General features: G+C 47.6%; 1 protein-coding gene and 1 pseudogene across 1 annotated transcript in view; one reads left to right on the top strand and one right to left on the bottom strand.

Moving 5' to 3' along the window:
* On the bottom strand, positions 1-2,282 carry LOC121936415 (annotated as a pseudogene).
* Positions 2,283-5,762: 3,480 nt separating this feature from the next.
* EFHD2 (EF-hand domain family member D2) overlaps positions 5,763-12,589 on the top strand; it is an 18,227-nt gene continuing 11,400 nt past the window's right edge. The window contains exon 1 of the mRNA XM_042478123.1: positions 5,763-6,153. Within this exon, the coding sequence (XP_042334057.1) occupies positions 5,840-6,153 (314 nt within the window). The 5' untranslated portion in view covers positions 5,763-5,839. The remainder of the gene's footprint in view (positions 6,154-12,589) is intronic.

Below are 12,589 nucleotides of genomic sequence, written 5' to 3'. Positions count from 1 at the left end.
TTCGTAGATGAGGACCTTCCGGGAGGCATACCACAAGCACACTGAGTTGGTGACCCCGCCAATGAGGTAGATCTTGTTCTTCAACACGGCGCAAGCAAAATGGCCGAGGCTGAATGACATCTTGGCGATGGGCGACTAGGACCCCGTCGCTAAGTCGTAGCACTCGCCAGTTGCGAGGTACTCCTCGTATTTGTGCCAGCCTCCCACGGCAAAGAATTTCTGGTTGCAAGCCAGGAAGCCGTGGGACGCACGGGGCACGGACATGGACGGGAGCTGCGTTTAGCGGCCCCCCAGCGGGTTGAATTAGTGCAAATGATCCAAATAGGTGTCATTGGTGTGGACCCCTCCTGTGACATACAACTTGTCGCCCACGGCCACACAGCGGGCGCAGTAGAGGCATTTCAAGAGAGGCAGCTTGTCCCATGTGTCTGTTTGTGGGTCATAACAGGCCACTTGGAAATCTTTTGTTTTTAGCTCCGGACCCTCTATGTTGAAAAGGTCGACGCAGACGATCCAGCTGGCATACATCCCCCGTTGCAGGCCTCGGCTTTGCTGGAGCCGCTGTTGCCGGTTGAGGCGCCACCATTGCAAGCGGATATCCCGAAAACAGGTCAGTTCGGCCTGGACTTCCCTCAGCTCTTCTTGAATCAGAGTGGGAGATGGACGGAGGCCATCAGTTGCCCGTGGAAGGAGAAACGGATGGTGTTTTGGGCTCTCACCCAACGCCACATGGCGCGGTAGACGACGAACTCGGAGGAGACCACCAGGCCATCGGAGGAGATGATGCTGATTAATGTGCTGGGGTTCAAGTCGAGAAAGCTCTTGTCCTCCTGGGAGAGGCGTCTGAAATACAGGTTGACCAGGACCTTGGCTTCTTGGAAGAGAGCCGGGTCGTTGTGCGCGTAACCCAGTTCGTAGAGGCGGAGGCAGTTTTCAGAGGAGAGGTGCTCCAAGAGGTACCTGGAGGAAGAAAACACACAAGGAGAGCCATGTTGGAGCAAAGCACAATAAGACCCAAAGTCCACCAAACAGGGAGACCTTTATCGGCCAACCAAAATGCACAAAATACAAGCTTTCGAAGAGGGAATGTGACTATAAATCCCTCTATGGCTCAGGTCCAGGCTTTTTCTCAAGGACCATATACTCTCCTATCTGAGCCAACTTTGGTTTGGAGGTGATCTGGAGAGGGTCTTCTCTCTGCCCCATGTGCAAGAGGAACCACCAAAGGGATACCAAGTGCAGTAGTTAAACCACCTTTGAGTGTTCCTTGCCTAAGAAAATCAAGAGAAATTGAAGGACTATATTTGCCCAGGGTTTGAAATCTTCCAGAAAGGCCCTTTTCTCACATACATCTGATGGGGAGTATAATAGAAAGTCTTCTCAGGGGTTGCTCTCAGATTTTGGGGTTCCCTTCTTAGACTGGCACCTTCCTAAATATGGAACAGTTTTATATATAAGGGACACCATTTTACTATCCACTGGATTTAATGGGACTTGAACATCCACAGATTTTGGTATCCACAGCGGATCCTAGAACCAAACCCCAGAAGATGGCAAGGGCCCAATGAATATTGAAAGAATTCCAAAATCTGAGGCGTGGGGATCCAAATTCAAAAGCACTCCTGGTCCCAAGCATTTTCAGATAAGAGAGACTCAACCTGTATACAGTGTGCAGTGTTGTTGTTAGAAATATTTGTTGTCGTTGGGGGCCTTCAAGCCGATTCTGACTTACGGCAACCCTAAGGCAAACCTATCACAGGGTTTTCTTGGCATGTTTCTTCAAGGGATGCCATTGCCATCCTCCAAGGCTGAGAGAGAGTAACTTGGCCAAGGGCACCCAATGAGTTTTTATATGGCCGAGGCAGGATTTAAAACCTGGTTTCCAGAGTTGTTGTCCAGCGTTCAAACCATGCACCATGCTTGCTCTCATTGGGGCTTGAGCTGTGCTTATGTTTGCAATATTCAGTTCTAGCTAAAAATAACCTGGAAAGAAGTCTGCTTGCAAACAGGGTTCTAGCATTCAAGGCTGCTGCGTTCTTGAGTGCTTACCTGGAGCAACTTTCTAGCAGAGGAATGATCTGGAGCCTGCTGGCTGCTACAAACAGGCCTTCGGCCATCTCCGGCACAAGCGCAATCTCCTCGGTGTAGTAATAGTTGACCACAGCTTGGACAACAGAGGGATCTATGTCCTGCAGGAAAACCTCCCCATCCTGCGACTCTCGGAAACAGTTCGAAAACATGGCGCGGAAATAGGGGTTGATGGCCGCGAGGAGCATCCTGGTGCCAAGAAGGAGCAGAGTCAGCCTTATTCATGAAGAAGAAGAATAAGGCTTCTATTAAAACTATCCTCTGCATTTCTGTATAAGAAAACCCTCTCAGAAAAGAGACACAAAAGACACACAAAGAGACACACTTCCTTTGGCCCAAGGAGCCAAATATTTAAACAAGGCTTTCATAATCTTCTTTTCTCCAGTAAAACATTTCCCATTCGCCACCGTTCCAGATCAAAATGGAGGTGCCTCCATTTCCTAAATAGCAGCTGTGCGATCTGAAAGCTTATGCTATTGGAGATGCAGGTCGGTACAGTTCTTAAAAGGGATCTGGTGCCATGGGTTTAAATGGGATTTTCAGTCCTGTCCCCCCACCCGCCACAAACCGCATCAAGAAGAATCGGCACAAGTCTGAACAAAAGGCTTCCAAACCGGGTTCTTTCATCATATGAATGGGGCCTTGGTTGTCCTTTTCCACTTGGAGCAGTTTGCAAAGGCCATGCAATAGTGTGCTCCAATAGCTCCACTAGCTGCCAGTCTACTTCTTTGCATAATTCAAAGTAATGGTTATTCTGAACTATAAAGCCATGTATGGTTTAGGTCCAGGCTATCAGAGAGACTGTATCTCCAAATACAATCCTGCCCTAGATAGATAGATAGATAGATAGATAGATAGATAGATAGATAGACAGATACATGGATAGATATGGCATGCAATTGCATGTCACAACAGGCCTTTGGTTCTTTATCAGATGAGTTGAAGAAAAGAAAAATCCAGGGCTTGGAAACCAGTTTGCATGCTGACTAATGCGAGCCATCTCTGCCTCCTCCGCTCCTCCTTGGTCCTGCCACAGATGGCTGCCAGGGCTCTGTCTCAAGGCAGATGGGTGACATTTCTGCAATGAAAAGGTCAGCAGAGGCTGTTGGTGAGAACATATCGCTCTGCAAATCTGTTGCATCCCGAAGGAGAGCCAGGGCTCCTGAATGGCAAGGTCTTGGTCTTCCTCTGAAATGGCGATGCTCAAGGGATTTCATAAGAAGGGCCATAGCTTCATAGATGAAGGGGTCATAGAATTATAGAGTTCGAAGAGACCCCAAGGGCCATCCAGTCTGACCCCATTCTGCCATGCAGGAACTCTCAGTCAAAGCATCCCCGGCAGATGTCCAACCAGCCTCTGTTTAAAGACCTCCCAAAAAGGAGACTCCACTACACTCTGAGGGAAAGTCTTCCACTGTCAAACAGCCCTTACTGTCAAGAACTTCTTCCTAATATTGAGCTGGAATCTCTTCTTGCAGCTTGCATCCATTGCTCCTAGTCTCTGGAGCAGCAGAAAACAAGCTTGCTCCCTCCTCAATATGGCATCCCTTCAAATATTTAAACAGGGCTCTCATATCACCTTCTCCAAGCTAAACATCTCCATCTCCCTCAGTCACTCCTCATAGGGCGTGGTTTCCAGACCTTTCACCATTTTAGTCGCTCTCCTTTGGACACATGGCTCCAGTTTCTCAATGTCCTTTTTGAATTGTTTTGCCCAGAACTGGACACAATATTATTCCAGGTGGGGCCTGACCAGAGCAGAATATAGTGGCACTATGACTTCCCTTGATCTAGATACTGTACTTCTATTGATGCAGCCTAAAATTGCATTGGCCTTGTTAGCTGCCGCATCGCACTGCTGACTCATGTTCAACTTATGGTCTACTTGGACTACTAGATTCCTTTCACACGTAGTTTCATTCAGCCAGGTGTCCCCCATAATCCTATATCTGTGCATTTTATTTTTCTGCCCTAAGTGTAATACCTTACATTTCTCCACGTTGAATTTCATTTTGTTAGCTTTCTAGTCTACTCAGGTCATTTTGACTCTTGATCCTGTCCTCTGGAGTATTAGCTATTCCTCCTAATTTGGTGTCATCTGCAAATGTGATCAGCATGCTCCCAATTCTGTCCTCCAAGTCATTGATAAAGATGTTGAATAGCACTGGGCCTAGGACAGAGCCCTGTGGGACCCCACTGGTCACTTCTCTCCAGGATGAAAGGGGTCCTCTGAGGACCATTCAATCCAACCCCAGTGCGGGAATCCACTGCTAAAACTGCCCTGAGAAATCCAGCATTTATTTTTTGCTTTTTCAGGATTTTTGTTTGAACATTAACATCACACACACACACACACACACGTGTATATAAAACATACAAGAAAACAACACAATCAACATCCCACATTACGTCTCACTGCAACAAACACTGTGCCGCCTAGACAAAACACCTTCTTGGCATCTTATATCCCTGCCTTTTCCCAATACAGGGTGTTGTGTGCCTTTGAGTTGTTTCCGACTTACGGGGACCCTAAGGCTGGGGTCTTGTCTTGGCCAGTTCCTTGCGGTTTTGTCAATGCCATCCCCTGAGGCTGAGAGACTGGGGTTGGTCCAGAGTCTGTTGTTGTCATCGTTGCGTACCTTCGAGTCATTTCCAACTTATGGCAACCCTACGGCAGGCCTCTTCTGGGGTTTTCTTGGCAAGATCCTTCAAGGGTGGGGGGCGGGGGGTTGCTATTGCCATCTGGGCTGAGAGAGTGTGGCCTACTTTGGGGGAAACTAATAGGTAGCTGTGTGAAAGGGCATTGATTCTGTAGTGCAGACACAGCCTTTAGACTCTGGCAGTTAAAGCGGTGTCCAAAAGTGCATTCATTCTACAGTGCAGATGGAACCTTGAAATCCTGGTAGTCATAGCGGTTTCCAAAAGCGCACTGATTCTGGAGTGCAGACGCAACCTTTAAACCCCGGCAGTTAAAGTGGTGTCTAAAAGTGCATTAATTCTAAAGTGTAGACATAGCCTTGAAACCCTGGCTGTTAAAGCGGTGTCCAAAAGTGCATTAACTCAGCAGTGCAGATGCAGCCTTGAAAACCTGGCAGACCGAGCAGTGTGTCCAAATATGCATTAATTCTACTGTGCAGACGGAACCTTGAAACCCTGGCATTCAAAGTGGTGTCCAAAAGCGCATTGATCTGGAGTGCAGATGTGGCATTTAGACCCTGGCAGTTAAAGCGGTGTCCAAAAGTACGTTAATTCTGCAGTGCAGACATAGCCTTGCACCCCTGGCAGTCTAAGCAATGTGTCCAGATGTGCATTCTTTCTGCAGTGCAGATGGAACCTTGAATCTTGGGGACCAAAAGCGGATTCACTCTGCAGTGCGGATGTTGTCTTGAAACCCTGGCAGTTAAAGCCGTGTCCAAATGTGCACTAATTCTGCAGTGCAGACACAGCCTTGCGACCCTGGCAGTCTGAACAGTGGGCCCAAATGCGCATTAACTCAGCAATGCAGATGGGGTCTTGGGTCCACAAGGGCCTTGATGCTGCAGTGGCCTTGCCTTGCCTTGCAAGAGGAGGCAGGCAGTCCTTGTGCTGTGCCAATGGGCTTCCTCGGGAGTCAGTCTGGGCTGGGAGCCTTGCTGCTGCTGCTGCGCAGGAGAAGCCAAGAGGAGGAGCCAGGCAGCCCAGCAGCAGCAGCAGTCACCAGTCAGTCCACTACTAGCCTTGGTTGGCTTGCCTTCAGAGGGCCACTGCTAGCATGGCCACCGAGGAGCTGGCCAGCAAGCTGCACCGCAGGCTGCAGGTGGGCGAAGAGGGGCAAGAAGAGGGCCCTCCCAATGGGCAGCCCCCCGAGGAAGCCCAGCCCCAGCAGCAGGAGCAGGAGCAGGAGGAGAGCAGGCTGGGCGCCGGGGCCGACGGGGAGCTGGGTGCCAAGCTGCTCCAGCGCCGCTCCTCCCCGCAGCACTCGCCCAAAGGAGGAGGCCAGCAGCATCCGCGGGTCTTCAGCCCCTACACCGAGTTCCGAGAGTTCTCCCGGAGGCAGATCAAGCAGATGGAGGGCCTCTTCCGAGAGTGAGTAGTAGACCGAGGGGGGCCCTGAGCATGGGCAGAGGGCCCTCAGCATCAGGGCCCCCCTGAGCATCTCCAGAGGGTCTTTGGGCATAAAGGCCCCTGATGAGCATGGGCAGAGCATTTTCAGCCCCCGGACCTCTGAGCATCTCCAAAGGGTCTTTGGGCATCAGGGCCCCTGAGCCTCTCCAAACTGTTCTGGGTGCCATGGCCTCTGAGCACATCTTCCGCCTTAGGGCCCTGGAACATCTCCAGAGGATTTTGCGATATAGAAATTGAGCTCCCATGTTTAGGAGCAGTCTCTGGGAATTGGGTCTTGAGGGCACTGAGTTCGGCGACACTGTGGTCTTCAAGCCCTGCTCTCCGTCTTTTCTCCCGTGTAATTACGCAAAACGATTTCACATGACGTCACATAAAACCCGCCATTAGAGTGATCACAAAGAAGCATTAACACACATCTCTTTATTTTCGGGATTTCAGCTACAATGCCTTTCCAATATTGCTTGGTTTGCGCCATTGTGTGTGATCGTCATTCACACAATTACTCGCCATTTCCGCTTCGTTTGCAGGATGCTTTTAATGCGCTTTAATCTCTCTTTGATGCCAAAATGCCTGTGTGATAAACTCCGTACAGTTGGAAGAGATCTCAAGGGTCATGAAGTGTGGCCCCATTTGGCAATGCTTTGGGTGTGTTTGTGGGTTGAGGCTGTTGGCGCATGGCAACCCCATGAATTTTGCAGGGTTTTCTTAAGCAAGGGATGTGCAGAGGTGGGTTTTGCCAGTTCTTTCCTCTGGAATATCTTCCACTGGTTGGTTGGTGGCCTCCCACCCAAGGACCAACCAGGGCTGGCCTTGCTTAGCTTCCAAGCTCAGATGGTACCTAATGCCTTTAAGGCATCTCCATGCCCTGTAACAATTCATCCATGGTCACTATATATATATATATATATATATATATTGTCTACTCTGGTCTCTCCGGTTGGCATATCCAAAACTGTTGTGGAACATCAGTTGTGTTGTCAGTGGCCTTATCCATCACAATCTCTTACACGCATGGAGATACATACTCCAAACGCAATGCGCTATTTTGTGCGGAAATGCTTACTATTCTGAGAAGGGGGAAGTGGTGCCGCATGTTTGCGGTTACTTCTGCAGAGATAGAAGCGACCTCTTTGGTTTGTCTGTTTCCCTGAAATGGGTATAGATAGCTTTGGAAAGTCTGGGAACAGTGAAATTGTTCTTGGTGCCATTGCATTTAATGTGACTTGCGCATCCACAGTTTTGGGTACCCAAGGGGGTCCTGGGACCAAACCCCAGCGAATACCAAAAGAACCACTGCAATAACAGTACCCAAGTATGAAAAACAGGTGTCCAACTGCATTATTTCGACAGTGTAGACGCACCTCTAGGTTTCGGGTTTAGGCCAGACAATACTGAATTATCCCTTTTCTGACTCAAAATCCACTGGGGAAATAGTATATTGCAAGAGTGTGGCAATGGTTTCGTTGCAGCAAACGTGAAACCCACTTCTCTAAACCTTCTGAGAAACGGATTTCTTCGTTTCCTGTTTTTCTTCATTCCGTTCACTTGCTTTTATTTCCTCCTCTAACCAGACAGTTCCTCTTCTGTAGCTAATGCAAACTGTTTTTTGCGTGCGTGTGATGTGTGTGTGTGTGTGTATATTTGTTTATTACAGATGTAGACCAGTCAAAGTTGCTCCAGAGACATCTAAATATAAGTTCCAAATAGTTATGTGGCACAAAAACTTAACTATACAGACATGTAACGGCAGAGAAGCAGTGTTTCGGAGTGGTAAAGCTCACAGGGATCACAGCTGTAGGCACTGCATTTATCCTCCATCCAGAAACACCTGTGCATAAGTTACAAATAGTGACCGATATACATAAAACACAAATATAAAAGTATGCAGTGGCATGTTAAAACTAGTCAGAGCTGCAAAGATTTTTAAGTGCTAAAAGTTTCATAGGGATTACAGCTGTATGCATTGCGTTGATCCTCTAGCAAGCAGCGTTCGTCTAACTCTGGTTCCTGCCGCACAAAATTTGGTGACCTGAAATGTTATATTAGGGTTAGTATCTGATTATATATATATATATATATATATATATATATATATATATAATGCTTTGGAACTGCCCTGGACATATTGAATTGGAGTGCTTTGATATATTGCTCGAGGTAACAGGTATGTGTCGGACACAACCAGTAAGTACAAAACAAATATGTGTATGCATGCATACCAAAAACAGTCTAGAGAGACAGACAGAACTTTCTGGTTGTGTCCCTATAGACTACTTTTTGCATGCATGCAGATATTTGTTTTGCACGTTCTGCTTGTGTCCAACACACACTTGTTACCTCAAGCAATGTATCAAAAGCACTCCAACACAAAAATAGATTTAACAACCATGTATATGTGTGTATACACACACACACACACACACACACACACACGCACACACACAAGGCCAGGGTAAGAGGCGGGAAATGCATGGTGCACAGTTCCTGGAAAGCAATAGGCCAAATTGTATCTGTGTACAGTATCCTCCTTTTCCTCAATGTGCCCCCTTTCCAGAGCTAAAGCTTCTATCCTCTTTTTCACTTTCCAAAATGTAGGAACCCTAAAGTACTGCAAGGTATGTAGGATTAACTCAATCCCAATCTAGTGATGTCTTCTTAGATGACAATCGCATGCAATTTAACATCTCCAGCCATCAGGGGAAGATGGGGGATGTAGTACGCTTCGTCTGGAAGGTGTCAGGTTAGGGGAGGTTGGTGGAAAACACTAATCCCTTGCCTTCCGTCATGTAGTTCAAAGTGCACATACACACTCACTCATGTGCTTGCAAATGTGTTGTGCATAGATCTGAGTAATTTGGCATTTAAGCTGCATGGCTGTCCTTAGCTTTGCGCATAGATTAATGAGGATGGATCTTGTTTTCCTTCAAAGGCGCACCAATCCCACTCCCTGGCATTTGGGTTTAGCTATGCCTCCACACTATCAATGGACCCCAAACCTTGGTCCTCCAGGTGTTTTGGACTTCGGCTCCAGCGCGATGTCTCCCACTCCGATGGCATCAAAATGCTTCTGTGCAAGTGATTTTTGCACAACTCAAAGCAACGCTAGCGTTAAAATGTTTTTCTGCAAATGGTTGTGAGGATTTCCAGAGGAATAGCCATGCTAACGGATCCCCGCGTAAGGCGAAGACGGACTGTACATTCCTTTCCCGTTTTTCCTCCAGTGACACCAGGGTTGTGTGTAGGGGTCTCTTTATCCCCATAACGACCCTGTAAGGTAGGTCCCAGTAAGGCTTACTGGACCTCCCAGTAAGGGTTCTGGCATCTCTAATCTGCAAAGTCGTTTCCTGGGGAATCTGGGAATCGTAGGCGAAAAGGTAACTTCCCTAAAGCAAGGATTCCCAAGCTTTGGTCATCCATTTTGTTTGGACTTCAGCTCCAGGAAGCCTTAGCCAACATGGCCAGGAATGATGGGAGCTGAAGTCGAACTCATTTAAAGTAGCACTTCCCAAACTTTGGTCTTCCAGGTGTTTTAGACTCAACTCCCAGAAGCCTTAGCCAGCTTGGCCAGCAGTGGGGAATTCTGGGAGCTGAAGTCCAAAACATCTGGAGGAGCAAAGGTTGGGATGGACAGCTTTAAACTGTGGAGTTGACCAAGGCCAGAAAGAGATGGCGATCTGGGCATTTTCTCTTTGCAAAGGAATAAGTGCCGTTCTTGGAAAGCCAAGGAAACTTGGCTGCTTGAATTCAGGAGCAGAAAGCCAAACATTGATTTATAACCGCAATATTTTAAGACAGGAGATATTGTAACCATGATTTATATCAACCGCTCAATTTCCCAGCCTCTCTCTGAGCGCACAGAGCTTCCATAGACTCTTCTCAATGGTTCCCAAACGTTGGTCCTCCAGGTGTTTTGGACTTCAGCTCCCAGAAGCCTCAGCCACCTTGGCCATCGGCCAGGAATTCTGGGAGCTGAAGTCTGAAACACTTTGAAGACCAAAGCTTGGGAATCATTGACTCTAGGTCCTCCAGATGTTTTGCACTTCAACTCCCAGATGCCTTGGCCAGCTTGAGCAACAGCCAGGCATTCTGGGAGTTGAAATCCAAAACACCTGGAGAACCAAAGATTGGCAACCGCTACTTTATTTTTGTGGAGTCTGCAGAATGGATGTGATGCATTCCTTGCTTTCTCTTCCATTCCTTCCTTCTTTCTATTGTCTTGCGCAACTTGAATTAAGTTATATATTAACTATGATCACTACAGCTTTCCATTCCTCTCCTGAAACCAGATCTGTTTACAGCCAAACCTGCACTTTAGGGCCATGAATTCTGGGAGCGAATCATACCTTTCTTGGCACCAGTGAGATCCGTTGCGAAAGTTGCCCTTTTGGACCGCGGCTCCCCAGTTTGCATGATTTGGAGAGCTGTGAATGATCCATAAAAGTATTCTTCTCCCCTGCCGCAAGTTTGGTTTCTTTTCTCCCAAGTTCATGCTTTTTGTGATCTGGGGCTGTGAAACAAGTCCAGGAATGCAAGATGTGCCGCAAGGAAGGAGAACTGTGCAATTGGTGGATGCATTCTTTGCTTTGGACCATAAACCTTGCAATCTTGGCTAGTTTGCTGGCTAGCTAAAGCCCAAGATGGACCACAAGATGAACATGAGTGAAGAGTGTGATGCGGCAGCTAAAAAGGCCAATGCGATATTAGGCTGCATCAATAGAAGTATAGTGTCTAGATCAAAGGAAGTAATAGTCCCACTCTATTCTGCTCTGGTCAGGCCCCACCTGGAATAATATTGTGTCCAGTTCTGGGCACCACAATTCAAAAAGGATGTGGAGAAACTGGAGCCATGTGTCAAAAAGAGGGTGACTAAAATGGTGAAGTATCTGGAAACCATGTCCTGTGAGGAACGTTAGGGAGCTGGGGATGTTCAGCCTGGAGAAGAGAAGGTTGAGAGGTGATAGGATAGCCCTGTTTAAATACTTGAAGGGATGTCATATTGAGGAGGGAGCAAGTTTGTTTTCTGCTGCTCCAGAGAACAGGACCCAATGGAGCACTTCCCTTGATCTAGAGACTATACTTCTATTGATGCAGCCTAGAATCGCACTGGCCTTGTTAGCTGCCGCATCACACTCTTCACTCATGTTCATCTTGTGGTCTGTTTGGACTCCTAGATCTCTGACTCCCTTTGGCTTCCTCTTTCCTCTTGTGCCAAGTTGGGCTCACATTTGCACATGCAATTTTTTTTCCAGCCTTGAACCTCTCCTCCAAATCTGGCTTTTCCTTTTCTCCTTTGCCTTGTCAGAGTCTATATTCTGTGGCCAGAGACCCAAACAGACTGGTTTTAGCAGGATATTTGAACAGGAGCTGGGCCGAAGCCAAGTGCCAATTGCCACCCGGCTCTGTCTGTTTATTCTTGTGCAGCGGAAGTGACTAAGCCTCCGTCGTGTGTGGCAAAGGGGAGACAGATAGCATTGCTGCCATTGTTGGGTTTGTTTTTTGGTGCTGGGCTCATGCGTCCTTTTCCTTTAAAGATATTTATTTGATTTATATCCTCCTGTGTGAGACTCTGAGTAAATGTCCCCCGGAGCACCTGAGCGCATGGGGCAGATTGCATGGGAGCAGGTGGTCCCATAGGTAACACTGACCTACTATGTGAAGTCCAAGGCTTTCACGGCCGGCATCCATAGTCTTTGGTGGGTTTTTCGGGCTCTGTGGCCATGTTCTAGAAGAGTTTGTTCCTGACATTTCGCCAGCATCTGTGGCTTTGATATCTTCAGAGAAACCGACTATATTTTTCTGTGCTATCGGTATACAGTATCTGAAATGGCTGTGCAATCTGTGTTGTTGGATCCCTGGCCTTATTACATGCTACAAACAGTGCACCCAATGGCACCCCACTCCAACCCTGGTCAGCCAAGGCCTATTTAAACATGAATTTGACCAAAAAGACAGCAGGAAGGGGGCAAAGGTGCACTACATCTCCCACAGTGCGACTGCAGCTGCCACTCTCTGTTTGTGTTGTGTGAAGTCTTTGGAGCCTTTTAAAACCCAGCTCTACATTTCCCAGTGCAGATACCTGAAGGCGGTTAGGGTGGCGAAGTGGTTTGAGGGTTGGACAATAACTCTGGACATCAGGTAGGATTCAAAGATATAGTTGCGTTAGTCTGTGGAATCGGTCTGCAGAGAGATCTTGCAGCACCTTTGAGAGTCATTGAAAGAAAGAAGTTGGCAGCAGGAGCTTTCCTTGACTTAAGTCTACGTCCTCAGATGCATTTGGTTACTATCATTATTATTTGAAGATATGGCCATGTTAGTCTGTAGAATCAATACGTAGAGAGATCTTGCAGCACGTTTGAGACTCACTGAAAGAAATAAGTTGGCAGCAGGAGCTTTCGTA

The sequence above is a fragment of the Sceloporus undulatus genome, chromosome 7 (genome assembly GCF_019175285.1).
Source record: "Sceloporus undulatus isolate JIND9_A2432 ecotype Alabama chromosome 7, SceUnd_v1.1, whole genome shotgun sequence".
Lineage (NCBI taxonomy): Eukaryota > Metazoa > Chordata > Lepidosauria > Squamata > Phrynosomatidae > Sceloporus > Sceloporus undulatus.
Note: the sequence above shows the minus strand (reverse complement) of the source record. Positions and strands in the feature narration are given on the sequence as shown.